This window comes from Carassius carassius, chromosome 47 (genome assembly GCF_963082965.1).
Source record: "Carassius carassius chromosome 47, fCarCar2.1, whole genome shotgun sequence".
NCBI lineage: Eukaryota > Metazoa > Chordata > Actinopteri > Cypriniformes > Cyprinidae > Carassius > Carassius carassius.
This window is the reverse complement of record NC_081801.1, coordinates 13500676-13524962: the sequence shown is the minus strand read 5'-3', so window position 1 is coordinate 13524962 and position 24287 is coordinate 13500676. Positions and strand designations below refer to the sequence as shown.

Genomic DNA, 24287 nt, shown 5'->3' with positions numbered 1-24287 from the left:
TGTCTGTGGAGGTGGCTGGGTGTTGTTAGGCGTTATTGCTGTAACAGTGGGTTATCAGCAGGGGGGCAGGCGTGTCCTGTCGCATAGGCTACTTAAAACACCGTTAGTCATTGAAAAAAAAATTAAACTTAAAATATATAAATATATATAATTAAGAGGATTAAGTAGTTTTTACGTTGCTACATTAGACGATAAATTTGACTTTGTAGCAACTGTAATGAGTTTGGATTACATCAAAACTTTGTATGCAAACTAGTTTGCGGCATATGTTAATGTCTCAAAAATCTGATAAGAGTTAACAGCCCTCCCGCAAACATGAAACACAATGAAAACACAAATACACCTGTAATCCCCGTCTGTGTCTAAAGTAAACTGTGAAAATGAATACAGTCTGTTTTGCAGACACGATGTCCGTGCACTTTGTTGATGCTGCATCAGTGGACAAAGTTTATGTAGATATAGGTTTAAATATAAAACTTCAGTACACGCATACCTTCCCATTAAAAAAATGAATGAATAAATAAATAAAAATAGCGGAACATGTCACAGCCTGGCATAAAACAGCCCATTAAAAGCCTTTAAGCAAAATGTAGCCTAATCTTTGAAACAATTTTGAAACACTTAACTTTAGTCTATAGCTACAGTTTAAACACTTATAGCTAAGTAACAGCCAATATGATTATTATATATATATATATATATATATATATATATATATATATATATATATATATATATATATATATATATTTATAGTATATATTTATATTGTATATTTATTGTAGCCTATATTATTATAGGCCCTACATTTATAATATAATAATATGTTTAAGCAATTTATTCCTTACTATATATATATATATAACTAAGTATAATAGTAACTTTACAGAAAATTTAGTTTCTACAGTATTAAGTAGTAGCTTATACGTGGTGATCAGTTTATGTGCAAATGACAGGAATTGGAACTGGACCAATTGGACAAATGAGGCTTCCGTAGTTTAAAAGAGTACAAACATGGCGTCGACCTGGTGCCGTTCAGATCGGTCAGCATGTTAGATAAAATGAAAGAGTCAAAATATACATAAATGTGTAATGTTTGAAAATTCTGAGAATTACAGAAAATTTAGCGGTTTATTAAATCATGGGTATTCAATGCTTGTTGTTGGGTCTAAGGACCTGTCGGACATTTATTTCAGCTTATCGATTCACAGGTATTCAGTCTTCAAGACCGTTCGTGTTTACAGCTTCCCAAACCTTTAAAGTCAAAGACATCAGAAGCATCTTAAGTTGCCACGTGCGCGCGGTTTCAGTCAGGAATGCCTATTCCTTCACCTCCTCTGCCGTCGCAAAGGACGTGGTTCTCTTCGAACACGACCGGACGCGTTTTTTCAGACTTTTGGCCATATTTTGCACTGGCCAGTTTTTATTTTGGGTATATCTTGCTCACTTTGCTTTCACAAGTCTTCGAGACACTAGGAAAAATAGTAGTGAACCACAAAAGGTCAGAACAGAGCTAGGAGGGCTTTTCAGTTTTGATATGAATCTCGGTTCAGATGCCTGGAGGTATGGATTCACTCTTGGGTGCCTAATTATTGGTAAGACTTAACTCCACTTTCTGCATCCCCCCCCCCCCCCCCCCAGCTCTCTAATAGTGTTTTTCTGTTGTTGTAGGAGGAGGAATCGTTGGCGTGGCAGTATTGTTCAGCCACCGTTCTGTGAGTCGCGTAATTCTGCATAAGGGAGGTGGAAAAGTCTCAGTATCTACACAATCACCGCTGGGACCTCTGAGAGCTCACAGTCTAACTGTGCCTTTGTCTCAAGTGGCCTGTCATGCACACAGACAGGAATCCTCTTCATTTATCCCACTTAAAATCAAGGGGTACAAGTTCTACTTCCTTTTGGACAAAGAAGGGACTCTGAGCAACCCAAAACTATTTGACATTACTGTTGGGGCCTACAGGCCCTTATGATGTCATTTATACCCCTGTGTCTCTGCGGTCCAATGTGTATGTGTCATACATCTGCTATTCATTTTGTTTTATGTATGATTTTACAAGAGAAATAAACTAACTTTTCTGTTCATAACAAAACTTTTTACTTGGGATTTGTGCTGACAAGCTTATTCTGAATTATGACACAGGCTTACTCATACAAGTCTGACTAAAATTAAATTATAGTTCTGTCTTTGCATTTTTTTTTTCAGCAGTATTGATGTTTGACTCAGAAAATAATCCATTCCCCACCCGAGGTGGTAATGTGAAGCAGAATGGCCGTTACACCTTAAATGTGCATTATTGTCTAATAATCCAATACAACTGGGTAGGGAACAGATATAATAAATCAATAATTCTGCTTATACTAAAGTTACCACACCTCAAGATTTTGTTTTCAGATGTTGTATTTCAAGACATTTGTCTGGTTTTCGTCCTTAAAACTCTTGTTTGTAGGACTAATTACTTATGAACCTCATCACATGCCTCCTTTGCTAATTTTAAAATGTCATTTTTGAGGTAGTAGTAATTAGAGAAAGATTAGATTATGTGTCTCTCAGCAGTGTGTGTGTCAAGATATTTTTAGGGTTCAGTCATGGTGATCTAAAAATAATTTATTTGGTTGATAAAGTGTGTGCCCCATGCACAAAAAAATAAGTAATATTAAAATATATATTTTCTCTCAAAGAAATATTCAAGTCTTTTTTATTTTTCCTTTTCACATGTTAATGTGTTCTAGAAGACAGTCCAGACCAGCCTTGAAATGAGGCATGTATCTGTTCAGTGATTCACGGATGTACCAGTTCTGCAACGGTTGGATTATTCATACATTTCAAACCTACATGTCACTTGGCAAAAGAGGTCTGTAAGTGAAGTTCAACATGTGAAGGGTGTGAGCTATGGAAGCTTCTCCAGCTCTCGAACCACATGTGTTAAACTTACTGGATTTTCTAGTGAATATAATTTCAGCGACAGTTGGCGCTATTGTCTTCATAAGTAGTGGCCGTTAGATGCACATTAGTGACCACAGAGGAGAAAAGGCGGTAGATTGGAAACGATGATGCTCCACTCTTTTAGTTGCTCCATTGATGGGGAGGAGAGCGAGAGAGAGTGGGTGTGAGGAGGCGCTGAAATACTTGAAGAAAAGTAGCACGTGCTTTGGTTTATTTTTCCATCATTCGTTCTGATGGATTTATCATAGTTCTGTCATTATATTTTACTGAATTTGTGCCTTTGTTGGGCCTATTGCAATGGACAGCACGGGAGATGGGTTTAAGCGAACTTGAGAAACAGAAATAATATGAACTCGAAAAAATACGGATCGGGTTTGATCACAATGAATCGTAATGAAGGAAGAGAATCGTGTTATCGTTTGCATGAATCCCAGATTTCTACAGGATGGATGGGCCCGGAGAATTCAACCGCTCTTTCGGTAAGCTTTTTTAAAAATATATATTTTAAGATATTTTCGTATGTTTTCAAAAGCAAAGAAATACCACAGGACAGATAATATTTGTTCACTATTCTGAAGATGAAAAATGTTTCCTTTTTTTTTTTTTTTTTTTTTTTTTGTTAACATTATTTAATATCAAGTTTATTTATTGCAGAATCTTACTGAGGACACTACATCCAGCCCAAATCTTGATGTAATTACATCTAGTCCAGATCTTCAGTGGCTTCTGCAGTCCTCTTTATTTTCCCATTCAGAGGCCACCTTGGGAACATTTTCCTCATTCGCACCCACCACCATGCCCAACTGCCCCTGTTTGTCACAGTGCTACAGTCCTGACCCGTCTTGGAATGGAGCAGTGGGGGACAGTTCAGTAGGACATGCTAACAAAAATGTAAGTTTCTGATACTTCCGATATTTTCAGAGTTTAGAATGCAGAATGTAGTGAAAGTAAAGTTTCGGTGATTCATTCATGTATGGTAAAAGAGTGAAATGACTCACACCTGAATCACAAAGCGGCTTGAGGAGTGAGTCAGTGCTGTAGTATTTGAGTGGGACTCTTAAAGCGCATTCTCAGATGGATGATCATGTTGTCATTGGTACCAATTGATGAGTAACAGGAACAGCATATTTGGAATCGGATAGAATTGCTTAGTGTGTTTTCTTGATATCAGCCATAAGATGGCAGCACAATCACTCTTTTAGACTGAAGCTTGGTTCTTAAATGAAAATTTGGAATTGCCTTGCTAACACCTAACACCTCGGCCTTTATAGATGTCCTCTGAGGAACTTGACAGGATAAGGATCCGCAGGGAAAGGAACAGAGTAGCAGCTGCCAGGTGTCGGGACCGTCGTCGTATGCTTATAGACACATTACAGAATGTGAGATTTGTACTTATTTGTGCTATAGACCATGTTCAGCCATTAGCCGTATGTCCTGAGCTTGTGCTTTTTCTTCCAGGAGACGGAGCATTTGGAACATGTGAAGACACAACTAGAGGAAGAGATCGCTACTCTTGAAAGAGAGAGAGAGAGGCTGGAGTTGGTTTTTGAGGCACACATGCCCATCTGCAAGTTAAATGACCCAAACCCAGAATAATTACTGATGCTGGTCATGTTTAGTGCTGAGTCTGCTGGTTCAGATCAGCTGTGAATTATATAACATAATAAGCCTATATTTGTTAAAGTCAGTAAAATGTTGCATTGTATTTCAGGGATACCTTGAGGATTATTATCTTGCATGCACAATTCGTTCGACTTGTTTTCATAATAAACCACAATTTTAAAATGTCTTTGTTACTCTGTCAAATGTTTTTGGTGTAGCAACAGGTGTGGAGCTTCGTTGGGTGCCAGCTCTATTATATGTTTATTATTTAGCTAATATCAAATGCTGTAGAATCAGTATGTTGTGAAATATTTTTACAATTTAAATTAATTGTTTTCTTTTTAAAATTTATTTAGAATTATTCCTGTACAAAATTGAATTTTCATCAGCCATTTCTCCAGTTTTCAGTGTTTTTCATAAATGATTCCAAAACTGTGGCTCAAGAAACATTTATTTTGTTATCAATTTTGAAAAAGGTTGTGCCACTTAGTATTTTTTTATTTTTGGGGGGGGTTGCTATATATTTTTCTGCATTCTTTGATTAACAGAAATTTTAAAGGAACAACATTTCATTTATCTGATTCAGTCCTTGCTTAATTAAATTATTAAGCAATAATTAAGTAGTAGTATATAGGCAATCAAAATGTGTGAATTATATCATATTTCATAAATACCATAAATTACATTCACAATATCACAATTTTATATATTAGTAAAATAAATAAATCACTGAATCATATAATTATTCCAACACCAACAGATGCTCCACTTTAACATTACATTAACAAATAATAACTTGGAATGATATTTAGGAAGGAAATCAATACCCAAGCAAATATAATTCTTTATGATTTGTTTTTTACAGATTTGGTCAAATATAAACATAACAGATTATTTACATGACCTAAAATGCCTTAATACACGTTTTCTTAGTCTGTAATTGTAAGTTTAGTTTGAGTAAAGTCAGATCCAAAAACATTACGCAAAATTTAAATAATATATGCCTTAAGTTTTGCGTTTTTCTGCACAATAGTTTATATAATTTAGTGTTGGTTGCAACTTTGTGCTTTGTTTATTCCTTAACAGCAGGTGGCAGTCACACACGAGCAGAGCGCCGCATGAACACTCAGTGGACTGTGGTGAATGTAGTTCAGCTTGGATAAAACCAGAAACTGCATCCAGGCGATTTTGAGGAGTTTGACAGTTTAATATACTACAGTATCGGTCAGCGTTCATCGATAATCCTGGTATTATTTGTTCGTGCTACAGCATAACTGATCTGCATCTGCACAATAAGTTCAGCTCGCAGATGCGTCCTAGAGACAGACTCCACTTTCTGCTGCGTTCTACCGAGAGCTAACCGCTCCTCTGTGAGCTTTTCAAAGCAAAAACCGGACATAAAACGGTAAGTTTACATCATCACTTTGACGTCATCTGTCTCAGAATAAGCAGGTTCTCGTGTATCATTTTGCTTTTTAAATCTCTGCACATCTTGTAAAAACACCTAGAAGTTCATAAACAGTTTATCACAGCAGTTATCATTTTAAGAGATTGCATTTGTTGTTGCAAATCAAAGTTATGTTTGTCAAAAGCAGCTGTGACCACTGTATGTCTAGCAAATTATTCTCAACATGTTCATGTTAAAAAATAATTCATGTTTTTAATACATAATTTTAAATATTATTATTTTTTATGCTTTTTAAGAAAATCTCTATGGAGTTAGATGTGTTTGTGGGGAACACTACTGTCCTGGATCAAGACGTGTACCAACTGTGGTTGGATGGACACACAGGTTAATAAAGTGCTTTCTAAATGTTGCATGAGTATACACACTTGGTTGTTTTTGTTTAACACTCTTGGTAATGATATAGTCTCAGATACAGTGAGGATACGGATGGAAGCAGGTGCCTTGCAGGAGTGTGAAGCCAATGCAGAAGTTCTGCACAGCGACACCACGGACCAGTTCAGAACATATCAGATGTGTGAGCGGCTCCTCCAGTCCCCTTCCAAAGTGGCCAATCAGCTTCTGTTCCAGATCCCTCCTCACCGTCAAACCATGCTCATTGAGAGGTCTGTGGCCGTACTAGGTTGCATTATGTTTTATAATGTTGTTGCTTTTTAGGTTTAGTAGTTAGAGCATCCTCACTGTTTTGCTGAGCTTGTTTGTTTGTTGCCACATTTGTCCTCTAGGTACTATGAGTTTAATAGTGTGTTTGCCAGGGAGGTTCTGGGTAAGAAACTCTCCAAAGGGACCAAAAAAGACTTGGAAGACATCAGTTTAAAGACCGGGATTGCACTCAAAAGCTGTCGTCGACAGGTGCTGCAGACACTTTGACCTCTCATATTTCAGAATGACTCACAAAGAAAGGATGATATTGCATGATCAGCAATGCTGTTTTACAGAAATGTTGTCAGAGTACAATCCTTATAAATAATAATCATTATTATTATTATTATTATTATTATTATTATATTTGTTTCCAAATATGTTGTCAGTGCACAGTACTTAAATATTAAATAATTGATTGTGAGTGTTATTATAAAAATAATTCATTGTTATTATAAAATTGTTGTTATTATTATTTTTTATTACTAATTTATGAACATGTTATTTATTTAAATTTCCATAGACAATACTTAGAAAGATTAAATGATAATGCTTATTATTTTTTTCCACACATATTTTCTTTACAAATGTGTTGTTAGTGTGCAATGCTTAGAAATATTGAAGTATAATAGTTGTTTTTATTATTTTAGTACTAATCTAATAACAGAAATGTTGTCAGTGTACAATACTTACAAATATGAAATAATGATGATTATTACTATATTCACATTTATATAAATAAATGTCAGCATATAGTATTTATAAATATTAAATATTATTTGTTATTTTATTCACTTATTTATTTACATAATGTTGCCAGTGTACAATACTTTTAAATGTTAAATAATAGTTTTACTATATTTTGTAATTAGATGAATATTAATTAATTCATACATTCAAAATCCAGATGATAATCAAGGACATTTTGGTAACACTTTACAATACAGGTGCACAAATATGCATTAAATAATGCTTAACTAATGCACAGTTAATCATCAGTTCGTATATATTATATATAAAGTAAAGGTATCATTATGTTATGACTTTACTTGTTGAGGCACAGAACTATTAAGTAATTGTTAAGTAATATGTCATTGTGGTTATGGATTTTGAATAAGTTAGTTATGTGCCTCAACAAGTGAAGTCGTAACATGATACTTTTGCAAATGATTAGCTAATGATTAATTAAAGCAGACAACTGGAAGTTAAAATGCATGCTTCAACCCATTGTGGTAATTAACATATTAATTTAAACTATTAGTTAATATTATATGTTATTAGGGAATTAAAACATTATGACACAGTTTATTGATTTCTTAATCTATGAATCATATAGAATGTTAATTTGTTGCTGTTGCAGTAATTATTAATAAATTATGTTTATATTATATATATACATTATACATTAACTCATTATTATCTATGCATTAGTTAAGCATGCATTAATTCATATTAGTGCCACAGTTTAATAAAGCATTACCGAAATGTTTAACCTCCCTCTCTCTGTTTTAACTTCTCTACCATTTTCTCAGTTTGACAATTTCAAGCGTGTGTTTAAAGTGGTGGAAGAGCTAAAAGGCCCCCTGGTGGAGAACATACAGCGTTACTTTCTCCTGTCTGATGTTCTGGCAAGGTGAGACTTTCACACATTTGACCAAATGAAGCATATTGCTAGTGGTAAAGAGCAGCTGTCCCACCTGTTGAAACTGTGACCATTTCTAACTTTCCAGTTCAAGGGATGTAAATGTGAGCCAATCATTATATTTCATACCTGTTCTTGTAATAAAGATGATTTATATGAGGTTAGGCACTTCAGTACTGTAAATGTGCTATTGTGACTTAATGAAACCAGCTTAGTTATAATTAAAAACTGTCATAAACCTGACAAAACCTAAAATACACAGAGGCACATCTTAAAACTTCAGTTTCTGCTGTGTTCATCTTCTTACTGTTTTGCTTGATCTCTCTCCTCCATTCATCTTTCTCCTCATACGCTCTCTTCTGTTCCTGGCACGCTTTTCACACTCTCTCCTGTCCTCTCACTGACTCAGCCATGTCCCTCTGCAGGGACTATGCTGCCATTTTGTTCTTTGCTAACAGCCGTTTTGAGACGGGGAAGAGAAAGCTACAATACTTGTCTTTCCAGGACTTTGCCTTTTGCGCTGGTCAGCTCATCAGCTACTGGACCGTGGGGGCAGTTGGTAAGATGTTCACCTTAAAGGTTTAGATCACCCAGAAATGAAAATGATGTCATTAATGACTCACCCTCATGTCGTTCCAAACCTGTGAGACCTCCGTTCATCTTGGGAACACAGTTTAAGATATTTTAGATTTAGTCCAAGAGCTCTCAGTCCCTCCATTGAAAATGTATGTACGGTCTACTGTCCATGTCCAGAAAGGTAATAAAAACATCTTCAAAGTAGTTCAACAAACGAAAAGAACCGGTTGTATCGGTTTTCGGATCACCAGTAGTCATGGGAAGTTTGGCTCTTTTCTGCGAATCGGTTCTTTCGGACAGTTCGATTCAATAAAGCGGTTGTGCTCGACGTGATGACGTCATTGGCGATGATTGCCCTTCATTCAAGCCTTCGGTTTACCCGCGCTCATAACATTAGCACAGAATCAGTTCAGAATCAATCACCAAAAGTAGGGATGCACCGGTTGACCGGCCATAAATCGGAACCGGTTTTTGCTTAAAATACGCGATCGTCAATCGGCCGGTTTTTGGTCTTTTTTTCGGCTGATGTTTCCGGAAGTGCGCCTGCGTGCACAGACTACATTGTAATCATTCCCTATCACGTAATTTGTGTGGAAGTATTTGGAAATGTGTGCGCAGGAAACGGGTAGCCGTTCAGCACTGGAAGTGCAGAGCTTCATGTCTGAGGCACAGATAGCAGGAATTATTATAGGATTATTATTTTTCTTTTACCTTAAAAATACATCGACTTAATTTGATTTAAAAATCACCTGCTGTAGCACACTGAAAAAAGTGTTTCATTCATCCAATGAAAAAATGTTAGGGTAATGATTCACATCTATATTTTTTAACTTGAGCAAATAGTTATTTATTTTTCATTGGCTCAAGTTAAAAAATATAGATTTGAATCATTAACCTATTTTTTTTTTTTTTTAATTGGACGAATGAAACACTTTGCATCTTTGTTTTATTCGCACCAACATTATTTGATTTTAACATTTTGGAATAATTTATTTATAAAGCATACTTTTTTTATTCTCACTGGTAAAGCTTTTTTTTTTTAATTTAAAACCAAATTAAAAAACTAAAACAAATACTGAATTCTGATTAAGAAACCTCTTATTGAATGTGTGTTGATTGTGTTGTTTGGATTGTAGAACTATGCAGTTATTGTCTTTAATTTCACATGGTTACAGTTAATCTTTTAATTTAAGGCCAGTTCTATGTAGTTTCAACCCAATTCAAAAACAAAAGCTAAATGCTGATGTCTGTACCATCTATGTTTGTATTGAATGTACTTATTGTGCAGTTACTGCTGTTAATTTCAGATGGTTACGGTTATTGTTTTCAATAGCTAAAAGCCAGTTTGGCCTATTAAATACCAAATAAACATCTTGTTTATGCATACTTTCCTTCTTTCTTGTTTGTTGCTTAAAAAAAAAAAATCGGAAATCGGTATTGGAATCGGCCAGTTTGCTTGTAAAAAATCGGAATCGGCCATGAAAAATCATGATCGTGCATCCCTAACCAAAAGAACCAGTTTGGTTCAGACGCGCTCTGTGTCAGTCTGCTTCGCGCTGAATCACGCATGCGCAGTATCATCAGCTCCTCGGTTCTCGAATCAGACTCTTCCGACAGAAACGGTTCTCGGTTCAGTGTACTGGTGATCCGAAAACCGATGTAACCGGTTCTTGACTCGAGAACGAGTCACTCGTTCGTTCGTTATCTGGCTCGGCTCGGTGTTCATCTTCAGTTCTCTCTTCACAGCAGTTCAGTCAGTGTACTGTTTGAGTGCATGCATTACTCCGGGATATTGGTTTGTTTGAACTCAGAGGGAGTGTCAGCCACATTAAAAAAGTTAACAGCTTAAGTCATTTGTGGATTAATGCTTATTGGAGACGTGGACCGTTTCAAATGATTCAGTTCGATTTGGTGAACTGGTTCAAAAAGAACCGGTTAAATGGAATGATTAGTTCGTGAACCGGATATCACTAAACCGCAGTGTTTTGAACGTGCTCACAACAGACACGGAAGAGAAGACAATGCTGAATAAAGTCTTAGTTTTTGTTATTTTCGGACCAAAATGTATTTCCGATGCTTCAAAATATTCTAACTGACCCTCTGATGTCACATGGTCTACTTTGATGATGTTTTTCTTACCTTTCTGGACATGGACAGTAGACCGTACACACAGTTTCAATGGAGGGACAGAGAGCTCTCGGACTAAATCTAAAATATCTTAAACTGTGTTCCGAAGATGAACGGAGGTCTCACGGGTTTGGAACAACATGAGGGTAAGTCATTAATGACATCATTTTCATTTCTGGGTGAACTAACCCTTTAAAGATGCAGTACATTACTACAGCAGCCACTACTTTCAGATTGCATGATATTTCACCAGTCAGATCATCTTTGGTGAGTGTCTTTGTATAGTATGGAGTTGTGAAAGAGAAAGTAAAATAAAAAAGTAAGTATATTTGTGAGATCCTTAATGGGAAAGGTAATGGAAATGAAGGAAAAAATATTTTAAAAGGAAATGCATTACAGTAACTGTATATGCATTCTCAATATCTGTTTTCTTTCTTTCGTACTTTCTTAGACAACATGATGGAAGACTTGGATGTTGATATAGAAAAAAAGTTTTTCCATGACTTGAAAGACTAATGACAAGGACACGTTGGACCAACACAAAAGGCATGCAAATAGTTTGTTCAGATGGTCAAGTGTAATGCTTATGACACACTATCGCTAACATATCTCTCCTTTCTACTAACATTATAGCTTGGTGTGTGCACAGCTTCAAGGGAAAATTAAAGTCTTTAGTGAGATGGAGGCCAATTTTAAGGTGAGAAATATGAATGTTATTAATTGTAAGCTTTTTTTATACTTTTTAAACACACAGCTATTTTTAAAGATTTATTTTTTAAATATAATATTTTTATTCAGCAAGTGCACCTTAAATTAAGCAAAAGTGACACTAAAGACACTCTACGAAAGTTACGAAAGATTTCAGTTTCAAATAAATGCTGTTCTTTTTTCTTTTACACTTCCTATAAATCAAAGAGCCCTAAAAAGCCCAATTCAGTATTTTAGAATGATTTCTGAAGGCTTTGTTTTGTTTATTCATTTGTTTTATTTGTGTTGGATTACACGGATGTGCGTATTGCTGTGGGTGAAATTCAGAATCTGTCAAGAGCTCTAGTTAACATCGCCTCAAAACTCACACACACCAAAGATTTCCGAGTTCTGTTCATCCACCTTGTGGAGAAGGTAATGCACTGACTCTGTAGATAAACTGCATACCATGAGGTGAAGCTTGTCTCTGAATAGTCCCAGGTCAAGTGTGACAGAATGATTATCGGGTCTTCTTTCAGTTCATTGAACCATGTCGGTCAGATAAATGGACAATCGGAGACCTCAGACTTTTCCTCAAGCACTACATCAGCTCTGTACACACGCTTGAGGCTTTCAGGTTAATATATATGCATTTATGTGTTTGTGATCTCTTTCTCATTCTAAACAACAACTACAAAAACATTTGATTAATGAATGACATGTTATTTTTTTCCACAGGCATCAAGTAAATGGGACAGATAGATGGGTGTCATCAAAAGCTGCATCTTGAAAATGTACCATGACTAGAACATATTCCCAATTAGATTGACTAAATCTTTCTTCAAACCTTAAAAAAGCTAGTCGCCCACTTGTTTGTAAATGTTGCTACCTCAGCTCTATATCACAGTATTCTTGTACATTTGGTTTAACATGAGTAAAAAAAAAAAAAAAATTATCTACAAATCTGCCTTAATTGTTGTTTGTAAAAGTGGTCATTAGGAATGTCCTTACTAACTTACTAACTTAATGATTCACCCAAAAATAAAAATGTGCTGAAAATGTACTTACCTTCAGGCCATTCTAGATGTAGATGAATTTGTTTCTACATCTGAACGTATTTCCACACCTGTACAGATTTGAAATTTGAGTTTAGCTTTGCTTCACTTGATCAGCAGTGGACTTTCTACAGTGAATGGGTGCCGTCAGAAAACAGTAATCAACCAGTAATCCACATGAGAAGTTTATAATCCATAATAACACTTGCTCCAGTAAAAAAAGTCCACCCCCTGTTCTCTCACATCAGATCCACTGACGTATTTGTTTTGGACTGTTTTCGCTCATAAACGGTGCTTGATCTGTGCAGATTTCTCTCCTGATTCAGATGGTATAACTTTTTTCCCCCTTAGGAAAGCAGTTTAATAGAGGATTTTTTAACATGATTTGAAGTTTACAACATTTTTAGGAATTATTATTAAAAAAACAGTTTTTCGCTTCACAAGACATGAATTGATAGACTACAGTTGTGTGGATTATTGTGATGTGTTTATCAGCTGTTTGGACTCTCATTCTGATGGCAGCCATTCACTGCAGAGGATCCATTTTCATTTTTGGGTGAACTATTCCTTTAAGAACTGTTCACTGAAAGGTTCTTTGGGGGAACCCAACAATAGTTCTTCTATGGCATTGCTGGAAACCCCACTTTTGGAACCTTTATTTTCAAGAGTGTATAGGAGGGTAATTATCTCAAATTGTGCTTCAGTGTTTTCCCGCAGTGAAGCAGCGACCTGTTTGTGAGCTCAGCGGGTGTGGGTCAGCAGCAGGGGGCTACAGTTGGCTGGTCAGCTCTGAAGTGGATAGATGAGGAGACACTTTTACTACCTTATAAAAGGCCAGACCTAGGACAGCTGTCACCCCACAAATGGTCATGGAAAATTCCTCCGAATTTCTGCAGAAGAGTCCTCATGGGAACTTTCCCTGCTGTTTCAGAAAGTATCTCTGTCGTTTCCATCAAAGCCATTGTCTTAATGGTGCTCAAACCTTTGTGTAATGAAGACGCATGATGTCCCTGGCACCGGGTAGTGTTTTACAGTTAAAATGGGAGGCCTTCCCTCCTTTTTTACCCTGTTAATTTGTGTCTGCATTCCTTTTCGACATCCCCCAGTAAATATCCAGCAGTGTCAGATACAAGCAAGCTCCGCCAGGATGAAAGTTAATAAGGCAAAGTGTATTAAAAATGGGAAGTAATTAAGGCCTATGAATTGCACAGGTTTTGCCTAATATAACCCAGATGGATCATTTGGGGTTTTTGTTCCTTCTGTGAGTGATGGATTTAGGATTTGGTCAGGAAACTATGAATTTGAATCCTTGGGGCCTGGAGGAAAAACAAGGCAGGGGGGTGAAGGGTGGCTGAGATGCATGGGTCGTTCAGTAGTGGGTGGAGGGAAAAAAGTGGGCTGTTCTAACCTCCTTTATAGCATTGCACCTTTCCTCACATTTGCAATACACTTTCAAACAGCCATCACTGCCCAGGTCCTGTCTGCTGTCACAGAGCTCTAAAAGCAGTCTTCTAAACGGAGAGGGAGAGAGAAATCAATAGGCACAGAGATAGAAGAACGAAACAACTTCTGCTGGACAGACTTCAGAAAGTGAGTTTCAAACCATCTGTATTTGACTCCTGGGCATTTGCAGTTTGTAAAATTGAGCATAGCAATACATAAGGCAAGTGAGATCATTTAAGCATACTTGGAGAGAAAGACATTTGATAAAGCGTGCATGAGAAATTTAGCATTTTTCATTCCAGGATTTAAAGCTCACTGTTTCCTTGTAATAATTAAATGAATGACAGAAATTTAGTCGATGCTTTCTAATCATGCTTAGATCTTACAGAATCGTTCAGTTTGAATTGAATACAGTTGTAGTTAATGACTACAGACATGACTTGTTTTTTGGACGAATCTGAGTTTATGGAATTGCTTGTGTCACATCCTGTAGAGGATACAGTTCAGATACTGGCCCATGTATTTGCCTCATAGACAGGCCAACTCTGCTGCTCCAGAACAAACAGTAGAGAAAGTCCCTAGAAATCAGTACAAAGTCATGTCAGTGTATTTACAGAGGACATTTAAAACAACAAGTAATGTACAAGAGCAATTAAAACGGTATCATGCATTTAACCATAATAGTGAACAAAGCTTAAAATAAACTCTCAAAACTATAGAGTAAGATCATCTTTAATCTTTAATCTTGAAATGTGAGTGTTTAGATTAAGTAGATTTAATGAGAATCCAGGAGCGATAATGATGGCTGAGGAGGTCTCTGATTTGTTTTACAGCTATAAAAACAAATAATGAGGTCTTTAAATAAATTATTAACTGTAGTAAAGAGAGGCCAGAACAGGTTAAATACTGTTCTAGCAGCAGTATTATGGACAGTCTCATGCTACAGTGTAAAAAGTTGTAACTTGAAATGATTACCTCAAAGAGCTATTTTTACCTGATTTAACCCATAATTTGATTTGTTTGTATAAACTGTGTATTGAGGTTAATTATGTGATGTTAAATATATTGTGTTTTACATGACCTAAACCAGTTAATTTAAATGTTACTTTGTGTGTGTGTGTGTGTGTGTACAGTGTAGTCAGTAGTCAGGAAAGGATGGAGGTAGTAGGTGTGAATAACTATCTCCAGATCGCTGAATGTGAGGAATGGAAAATCCGTCATGCAATATCTGATTATATGCACCAACTTGCCTTGTTTCCAAGAACTGCTTAGATGGCAAGATCAAAATCACTGCACAGAATCCCAAACTTGCATTTATCACTTATCATATATGCCATGGAGTAATATATGTTGAAAAATTATAACCATATTAATGTAAACCTAATCTCACTCTGATAAAAAAAGAGTGAATTTCCATGATGGTTCAGGCAGGTTTTTGCTGGTTAATGCGTTGTTTTTTTTTTTTTTTTTTACATACATGAATTAATGTATTATTAGCAAGCATGAATTGAGTATTAGACAAAATTACAAGAATAAATAAAAATTTACCTAGATCCGTGTATAGTATCAATGATATAGTTTTTATTAATGTTTTGAATTAGTTTTTATTTCTATATTTTCTGTTTGCATTTGAATTTAAAGTTGTAATAATTTTGTTGTTTTTGTCACTTTTAAACATCTATAGAGTATTCATTAATGTTTATTGGTTTAGTAGTACATCAAGTTAAATAAAAAAATGAAATTGTTATATGGCAAATAGATGAAACAAAATATGTTTAAGTTTTTATATATTTTATTTCAGATAAACTTTATTTTATTTAAAGATTTAGAAACTCTGACTAATTAACTAATTCAATAATTTACAAATTCTAGATTATTAAATGCTACTGTATAAAAACACTTAACTTTATTGTACGTGTAAATTGTTAAGCTAGTTAATAATCCTAGTGACGACAGCAGCACACCAATATCCAAAACGAAACATATTGAGGTGATCAGCAATGCTGGCCTTTTCAACGGGGCACTGTCACTGCTTCCAAATGTGCATTTGTGTACTATTCCTGTTAGCACGTTTATTTGCAATTACCTTTGTTGTTCTTTTTTTACAAGGTCTCACCCCATAGAGGAGACGATGGGGACTGAACAGACCCATTTGCACGTCTGTTCTCTCTCTTATTGTTCTCTTTGGTGTGAGAGTGTGCTTTAACAACAACTATACATTTGTTCATCCATCCAGCTGTGTGTGTGGCAGGGTGAATGTCCTGTACCCTGTAACTATGAAGGCCACATATGTGCTACTTTGCGTGGGTCTGGTTGTTCTTCCTGCTACAATCTGTCAGTCTCCTGCTGAACGTGACTCTTACACAGTAAGGAAATTTGACAATTTCTCCCTGTTCTTCTTTCTTCCTCTTCAGTCTTCCTTCATGCTTGAACATTTACATGTCTGCCTTGCTGCTTAATTCACCAAATTTATATTGTATAGTATCAGGCATCAGTTTGCATCAAAAGTCATGTTCCTGTCAATAAAAGTGTTTTAGTGTAACTGCTAATGATTAAAGATAACACATAATAAAGTGTGTTTTCTCTGCCAGGAGTGTACAGATGGCTATGAGTGGGACGTGCAGACTCAACTCTGTCGAGGTGGGTGGAAGGTCATGTGCCAGAGAAAGAGAGAGAGATGATGAGAAAGTGATGCATTTCTTCTTGTTGGTTAAATGTCACATGCAGAATCATGCATGCAATTCATATAAATGCATGGCTAAATTATGTGGATTATGTATTTTATCTCATGTTTTTGGTTTGATGTTAAAATACTTTCTGTCCCAGTTTAAACACATCCTAACCAAGCACAAAGCAATAAAAATTCAATGAGCAACAAGCAATAAATTCATTTAATCTGAGATTCTTTCTAAACCCAGAAATAATGTTGCGGTAACTTCACCCATTTTGAAATCCCAAGTCTCAACAAATGTCTTGATTGGTTAATAATATTGGGTGGACATACAAAACCTTCCTCTATATATTTCATATTTATGTAGATGGTTCCTTATGGTTGAGTTTTGTATATTTATTGGCTTTTTTAAATGGATAGTTCACTCAAAAATGAAAATTCTGTTATCATGTATTCACTCTGAAGTTGTGCCACTCCTGTACAAAAATTATTTTAAGTATTTTAAGGAATGTTAGTAACCAAACAGTTTTGGTTAGAAAACTAAAATAAATATTTATCAAATATCTTCTTTTATTTTCCACAGAAGAAAGAAAGTCAGGTTTTGAATGACATGAGTGTGAGTTAATGTAAATGAACTGCTGTTCTTTTTTTCTGTTTCTTATCTTGTGTTGTTTTTAAAGGATGTATATTTGTTTCATGTGTGTAGTATTTAATAAAACCTAAATAAATAAAAAGGACATACAAATTGCTTGTAAACCTAAATTCTGTTCTCTATTTTACTTAGACATAAACGAGTGTGAGACTATACAGCAGGCTTGTCAGGGAGAGATGAAATGCTTTAATCACTATGGTGGTTACCTGTGCCTTCCTCGCTCGGCCTCTGTGATCACTGCACCTGAAGCCTCCAGCCAATCAGAGCCCAGCGTGCCTGTGGAGAGTAACGAGGCCTTTAACCCCTGTCCTGTAGGCTACAGGGCCCAAGGAGAGTCCTGTGTGGGTGAGTTATTTAAGGGCAAATGTAGGGAAAGCCTGTTGATAAGGTTTTGTATGTGTGTGATTGTGATGTCCTGAAGCTCTTCATCATGCTTTGGACAGACATTGATGAGTGTGAATTGGACTTGCATGACTGTCAGCCCAGCCAGGAATGCATCAACACCGTGGGCACCTACACATGTCAGTGCCCTGACGGCTACAGCAAGATTGGCATAGAGTGTGTGGGTAAGAGAAGAAACGATGTGTCTTAACATCTGTCTTTAAGATATGGATGCATCTTTTCTGTTCTGCAGTCTATAGCGAGCATCTCCTCTCATCTGTTAGATATCGACGAGTGCAGGTACAGGTACTGTCAGCATCGCTGCGTGAATGTGCCAGGATCTTTCTCTTGTGAATGTGAGCCTGGCTTCCAATTGGCAGGAAACAACAGATCCTGTGTTGGTAAGTCCTTAAAGCAGATACATTTTCCAGCAAACAAAATTTGCTTACACAGTAATGTGATTACTGTAGTTTGACCGGTTAATCAAAACTCAAACATAAAAATAAAAATGCCTTTTTTGTCCAAAACGGATCATTTTCTGTATCCCATGGAACAAGAAAGCAGATAAAAATAAATGGTGTGGGGTCTCTTGAACTCCCGAAATAACAGAAAAACAGCATAAAAGTAGTTCATATGATTTGTGCTCTACACTCACCTAAAGGATTATTAGGAACATCATAATAATACTGTGTTTGACCCCCTTTCGCCTTCAGAATTGCCTTAATTCTACGTGGCGTTGATTCAACAAGGTGCTGAAAGCATTCTTTAGAAATGTTGGCCCATATTGATAGGATAGCATTTTGCAGTTGATGGAGATTTGTGGGATGCACATCCAGGGCACGAATCTCCCGTTCTACCACATCCCAAAGATGCTCTATTGGGTCGAGATCTGGTGACTGTGGGGCCATTTTAGTACAGTGAACTCATTGTCATGTTCAAGAAACCACTTTGAAATTATTCAAGCTTTCTGACATGGTGCATTATCCTGCTGAAAGTAGCCATCAGAGGATGGGTACATGGTGGTCATAAAGGGATGGACATGGTAAGAAACAATGCTCAGGTAGGCCGTGGCATTTAAACGATGCCCAATTGGCACTAAGGGGCCTAAAGTGTGCCAAGAAAACATCCCCCACACCATTACACCACCACCCCCAGCCTGCACAGTGGCAACAAGGCATGATGGATCCATGTTCTCATTCTGTTTACGCCAAATTCTGACTCTACCATCTGAATGTCTCAACAGAAATCGAATTGGTGAGCTCATGCAAATTGTAGCCTCTTTTTCCTATTTGTAGTGGAGATGAGTGGTACCCGGTGGGGTCTTCTGCTGTTGTAGCCCATCCGCCTCAAGGTTGTGTGTGTTGTGACTTCACAAATGCTTTGCTGCATACCTCGGTTGTAACGAGTGGTTATTTCAGTCAAAGTTGCTCTTCTATCAGCTTGAATCAGTCGGCCCATTCTCCTCTGACCTCTAGCATCAACAAGGCATTTTCGTCCACAGGACTGCCGCATACTGGATGTTTTTCCCTTTCCACACCATTCTTTGTAAACCCTAGAAATGGTTGTGCGTGAAAATCCCAGTAACCGAGCAGATTGTGAAATACTCAGAGCGGCCCGTCTGGCACCAACAACCATGCCACGCTCAAAATTGCTTAAATCACCTTTCTTTCCCATTCTGACACTCAGTTTGGAGTTCAGGAGATTGTCTTGACCAGGAACACACCCCTAAATGCATTGAAGCAACTGCCATGTGATTGGTTGATTAGATAATTGCATTAATGAGAAATTAAACAGGTGAGTGAGTGTATATAGTAGCTTGGTATGAGAAACATGCCATGTCTGATGTCAGTGAAGATCGATAATGTTTGTTGGTGATGTTTGTTGTCATTGATGACCATACATATATTTAACGTTTGTGAAATTTGAGGGTTTAAATTAAGTCTGTTTCTCTAACCAAATAATTGTGCAACTTCAGAATATTTTGGAATATAGCACACAAGTCATATGTATTATTGTACATATGTACAGCAGCACCTGTACCTATTCAATTGTTGTATGGAAATAGCAGCATGAACAAATTTATTTCCTAGAAGAAAGAAGGTTATACAGGTTTGAAATGACATGACAGTGCTAGCAACATGGATCCTTTTCCTAACTTTAGCATATTTTGTGAATAATAATCTAGGAACATTCTCAGTATTTTTTAAGACAACCTATACATATATTATCTATTGGTTATTTTTAGGATATATTTTATATAACCATAAATTAACCTTTCCAGAAATTTGCAGGTAGTTTAATTAATTAATTAATTAATTTTTTAAAATTTGTTTTGACAAGCTAAAGAGAAACTTATGGAGCCCCGCACATGACATGCAAGAAAAAATAAGTAAATTGTGCGCACGATTTACTAATTCATTCCCTCAATGTACTAAACGTGAACATGATTATTATTATGTTTCCTCGATTTGCTAAATCGTCCGCACAATTTACTAATTTGTTCTCTTGATTTATAAATCGTGTACACAATTTAGCAAAACGAGGGAACATATTAGTAAATCATGCGGACTATTTATAACTCGAGGGAATGAAATAGTAAATTGTGCACAATTAAGCCTACTTTTTTTCCTGCATGCCATGTGCTGGGCTCTGTAAAAACTAAACATAACATTCTCTAATGTTTATTTTTAGGGTTTATTTTATAACCATGAACAAGTATTTTTTCTTTTTTTGTAACCTAAAGAGAACATATATATAATGTTTTATTTGTATCGCTATAAACTAACCTTCTCAGAACACTGCACATGCAATTGTTTTATTCTTTTTGGTTGAACTTTTTTCAGTACACAAGCTTCTAAAATCTCTGTTCTTTGTCATCAGATGTAAATGAGTGTGAGATGGGAGCACCTTGTCAACAAAGATGTTACAACAGTTATGGTACATTTCTGTGTCGCTGTGATCAAGGCTATGACCTGGGACCTGATGGCTTCTCATGCAATGGTTAGTGCATAAGACATCACCCAAATCGTTTTTGACCAATTGATGATGGGCTGAATGGGCTGTAATTGGTTTTCTTTCTCTCCTCCCAGATATTGATGAGTGCAGCTATTCCAGTTTCCTTTGCCAGTTTCAGTGTGTGAACGAGCCGGGAAGATTCTCCTGTGTATGTCCAGAAGGTTACGAGCTAGTTGGAACACGACTCTGCCAGGGTATTGAAACAAAATCCCTGCTTTTTACACTTGACTCTTACAATCACATTTCACTTGGTTTGAGTTTGTCATAATTCTGTATGTAGATGTGAATGAGTGTGAGACAGGCACTCATCAGTGTGGGGAGGGACAGGCCTGTGTGAACATCCATGGTGGACATCAATGTGTCAACTCCAACCGCTGCCAGAACCCATACGTCCAGGTCTCAGAGAAGTAAGCCCTTTCGATTTGTGTAAAGGCAAAATCATATTTTTTCAATTTATAGTATTTAACACCCCTCGCCCTTTTTCCTCATGTCACTTTCTTTCTGTCCAGTCGTTGTATATGTCCAGTGGTGAAGCCAGAGTGTCGTGACCTGCCCTTCTCCATTGTGCATCGATACATGAGCATCACCTCCGAACGCTCGGTTCCCTCTGACATCTTCCAGATCCAGGCCACCAGCGTCTATCCTGGAGCCTACAACTCCTTCCGCATTCGTTCTGGAGATGAAAATGATGACTTCTACATACGGGTAAGTCAGAGACACACAACATCCTTCACACAACAACTTCTTATGTTACATAATGTGCGCTAGAGTAAATACTGGTAAAAATTGCATTCTTTTTTATTATATTACACAATCATTCATTTGGGTCATGTTTTTGAAAGCAGTTTCTTATGCTTGCCAGGGCATTTATTTAATCAAAAAACATTAAAACAGTAATATTGTAAAATGTTATCAACAATTGTTTCTGTCTTCAGTGTCACATGATCCTTCAGAAATCATTCGAATATGCTGATTTGGTGCTCAAGAAACATTTCTGATTATTATCTTTTCGTATTATTATTATTATGAAAATAATAATATTTTCATAATAATAATTGAGTGTAAGCCATGTGGAAAATTCTGTGAAATTTGTGAATTTAAGATTATTTGATGAAAAGAAAGCTCAAAATTTGAAATTCTAATTTTTATTTGAAATAGACACATTTTGTCTTTACTATCAATTCAGATCAATGCATACATTTTGAAGAAAACATAATGGCCCCAAAAACTTGATCACACATTTGTTTATATTGGTTAGTGATTTAAAAAAGTGCATAATCTTAAATATTTTTGTCTTACTTAAAGGGATAATTTGATGTTTATCTGCTTACCCACAGAGCATCCAAGATGACTGTTTCTTCAGTAGAACACAAACCAAGATTTTAGCTCAAACCGTTGCAGTCTATCAGTCTTATAATGTAAGTTTATGGGAATCACAGCTAAAACATAAAAAAAAAATACACAAACAAAACCAAATTAAACCCTGCGGCTCGTAACGACACATTGATGTGTAAAGACACAAAACGATTGGTCTGTCCAAGAAACTTAACAGTTCTAAGAGTTCGGACATTGCAAGAATCAGACGTAGAAAAACAATATAAATACTGTTCAGTTTCTTGCACAGACTGATTACTTTGTATCTTTACACATCAGTGTATCTCCACGAGCCGCAGGGTTTAATTTGGTTCTGTTTGTGTATGTTTCTTTTTTTTTATGTTTTAGCTGTGAATTCCCATCCACTTACATTATACGACTGACAAACTTAAAAGGTTTGAGTTAAAAATCTTGGTTTGTGTTCTACTGAAGAACAAAGTCACCTACATCTTGGATGCCCTGGGGGTAAGCAGATAAACAATCAAACTGTCATTTTTTGGTCAACTATCACATTAAAATGTTCAGTTCTTTGTTTGAAGCTAGATTTTAAGCTTTGAAACTCTCAAAACTTTTAGTTTGTGTTTAAATGAAAAACCTCAGAATTGCATTGTGGTCTCATACTTTTGGACTCATTTATTTTTGTTCATTTCTTGTTCCCAGCAAATCAACAACATCAGTGCCATGTTGGTTTTGGCCAAAGCAGTGACTGGACCAAAGGAGTACGTCATCGATCTGGAGATGGTGTCTGTCAATCCTCTCGTAAACTACCAGACCAGCTCTGTTCTGCGTCTCTCTGTTTATGTTGGGCCTCATGCTTTCTGAGAGAGATGGAGAGACAAACATAGGAAAAACACTGTATGAATACAGTATATACAATGCAGTATATACAAGAATATCTTTATTCAGTCTATTTCTGCTTTTGTGTGTTAAAAATTGGCAACACAGATCCACAAATCACCACCTTAATGATGTGAAATGATCTGTTTTTGAGGCTGACTGCAGGCCGTTGACTGCAGCCCTATTCTGGGAAGCGCTAAAGCATCTGAACATTCATTCCTCTCACTTTGTCACCATGGACTCATTCTCACTCATACATGCAGCGTACAAGCACACACCATAAACACACACATATCTGCTGCAGATATTTCAGAAAGAAACATCAGGATATAATTTAATTTCAATCGCCATTTAACAAAACAAAAAAATGTTTAGAATTATCTAAGCGACATACAATACACATTCCAAAGAACTTTTGTAATTGCATTTATGTAGTGTAATACTGTGTCATTTCAGAAAACACTAACACACTAAAGAAAAATCCAGGTTTCTATAAGCCTTAAATGAGAACTCATTTTTATTTTACATTTTTTTTAACATCAAGTGTTGCAAATTCTCTAATGCTTATTGAATTCTGTACTTCTACTTGTTTACTCAGACTACGAAATTATACAAAAATCGTTTTCTTTAGTTTTATTTTTTGCATAATTTCATTGTTAAAGTAAAAAAAAAACGGTGTAAAAGTAATACATTAAAGAAAACAATTCTAATCCTCCCTTTACATCCTTTTCTTATGATCTTCTTCTTTATTTTTCTTTTCGTGTCTATAGGCTAAAAAACATCCAGTTTGGTGTACATGCTAATAATTTGGTTAAAATATGAGTGTTTATAGTAAGTATAAATGAAATGTATTGCTCAGGTGTCTCCACATGGTGACAGTCTAACACATGCTGAGTTTTACCTGTTTTGCTATAAGCTGAAAGGACCATTATTAGAGTCACGTTTTAGGGTAAAAGTGGACAAAAATAAATGTATATAATTTTATGGTTGTGTTATTGTAGGGCTACTGTACCTTGGAGCTACTGTACCTAATAACAATCATTTTTCATTTTGGAAATCGTCCTACGTCCTTACTACAAGATCTAGAAAGCTTTAAAGTTATCCTGTAGATTTAAATTGACCTCTTTTACCTAATTTAAAATTGACTTCCTTGACAATAAGTAAGGACAGGAAG

At 36.1% G+C, this 24287-nt stretch overlaps 3 protein-coding genes and 1 pseudogene across 5 annotated transcripts; all 4 read left to right on the top strand.

Moving 5' to 3' along the window:
* Window positions 1-990: 990 nt before the first annotated feature.
* tmem223 (transmembrane protein 223) lies at window positions 991-2229 on the top strand. Its single transcript, XM_059541803.1, has 2 exons — window positions 991-1595; window positions 1672-2229. The coding sequence occupies exons 1-2, from the start codon at window positions 1142-1144 to the stop codon at window positions 1968-1970; spliced, it is 753 nt and encodes a 250-aa protein (XP_059397786.1). The 5' UTR covers window positions 991-1141; the 3' UTR covers window positions 1971-2229.
* Window positions 2230-2923: 694 nt separating this feature from the next.
* LOC132130547 (protein c-Fos-like) lies at window positions 2924-4788 on the top strand. 2 transcript variants are annotated; one of them, XM_059542284.1, is made up of 4 exons: window positions 2924-3423; window positions 3599-3835; window positions 4216-4323; window positions 4406-4788. In XM_059542284.1, the coding sequence occupies exons 1-4, from the start codon at window positions 3292-3294 to the stop codon at window positions 4538-4540; spliced, it is 612 nt and encodes a 203-aa protein (XP_059398267.1). In that variant the 5' UTR covers window positions 2924-3291; the 3' UTR covers window positions 4541-4788. The 2 variants fall into 2 exon arrangements, with proteins under 2 accessions (XP_059398267.1, XP_059398266.1); XM_059542283.1 differs by having other exon boundaries at window positions 4403-4788.
* A 1174-nt stretch (window positions 4789-5962) lies between these two features.
* Window positions 5963-12408, top strand: LOC132130396 (acidic fibroblast growth factor intracellular-binding protein B-like; annotated as a pseudogene).
* A 1760-nt stretch (window positions 12409-14168) lies between these two features.
* Window positions 14169-23832, top strand: LOC132130501 (EGF-containing fibulin-like extracellular matrix protein 2). 2 transcript variants are annotated; one of them, XM_059542220.1, is made up of 11 exons: window positions 14169-14330; window positions 16420-16549; window positions 16775-16823; window positions 17639-17851; window positions 17950-18072; window positions 18172-18288; window positions 20768-20887; window positions 20977-21096; window positions 21183-21309; window positions 21412-21607; window positions 22937-23832. In XM_059542220.1, exons 2-11 carry the CDS (start codon window positions 16460-16462, stop codon window positions 23096-23098), a joined length of 1317 nt encoding a protein of 438 aa, XP_059398203.1. In that variant the 5' UTR covers window positions 14169-14330; window positions 16420-16459; the 3' UTR covers window positions 23099-23832. The 2 variants fall into 2 exon arrangements, with proteins under 2 accessions (XP_059398203.1, XP_059398204.1); XM_059542221.1 differs by having other exon boundaries at window positions 14175-14330; window positions 16435-16549.
* Window positions 23833-24287: the final 455 nt, after the last annotated feature.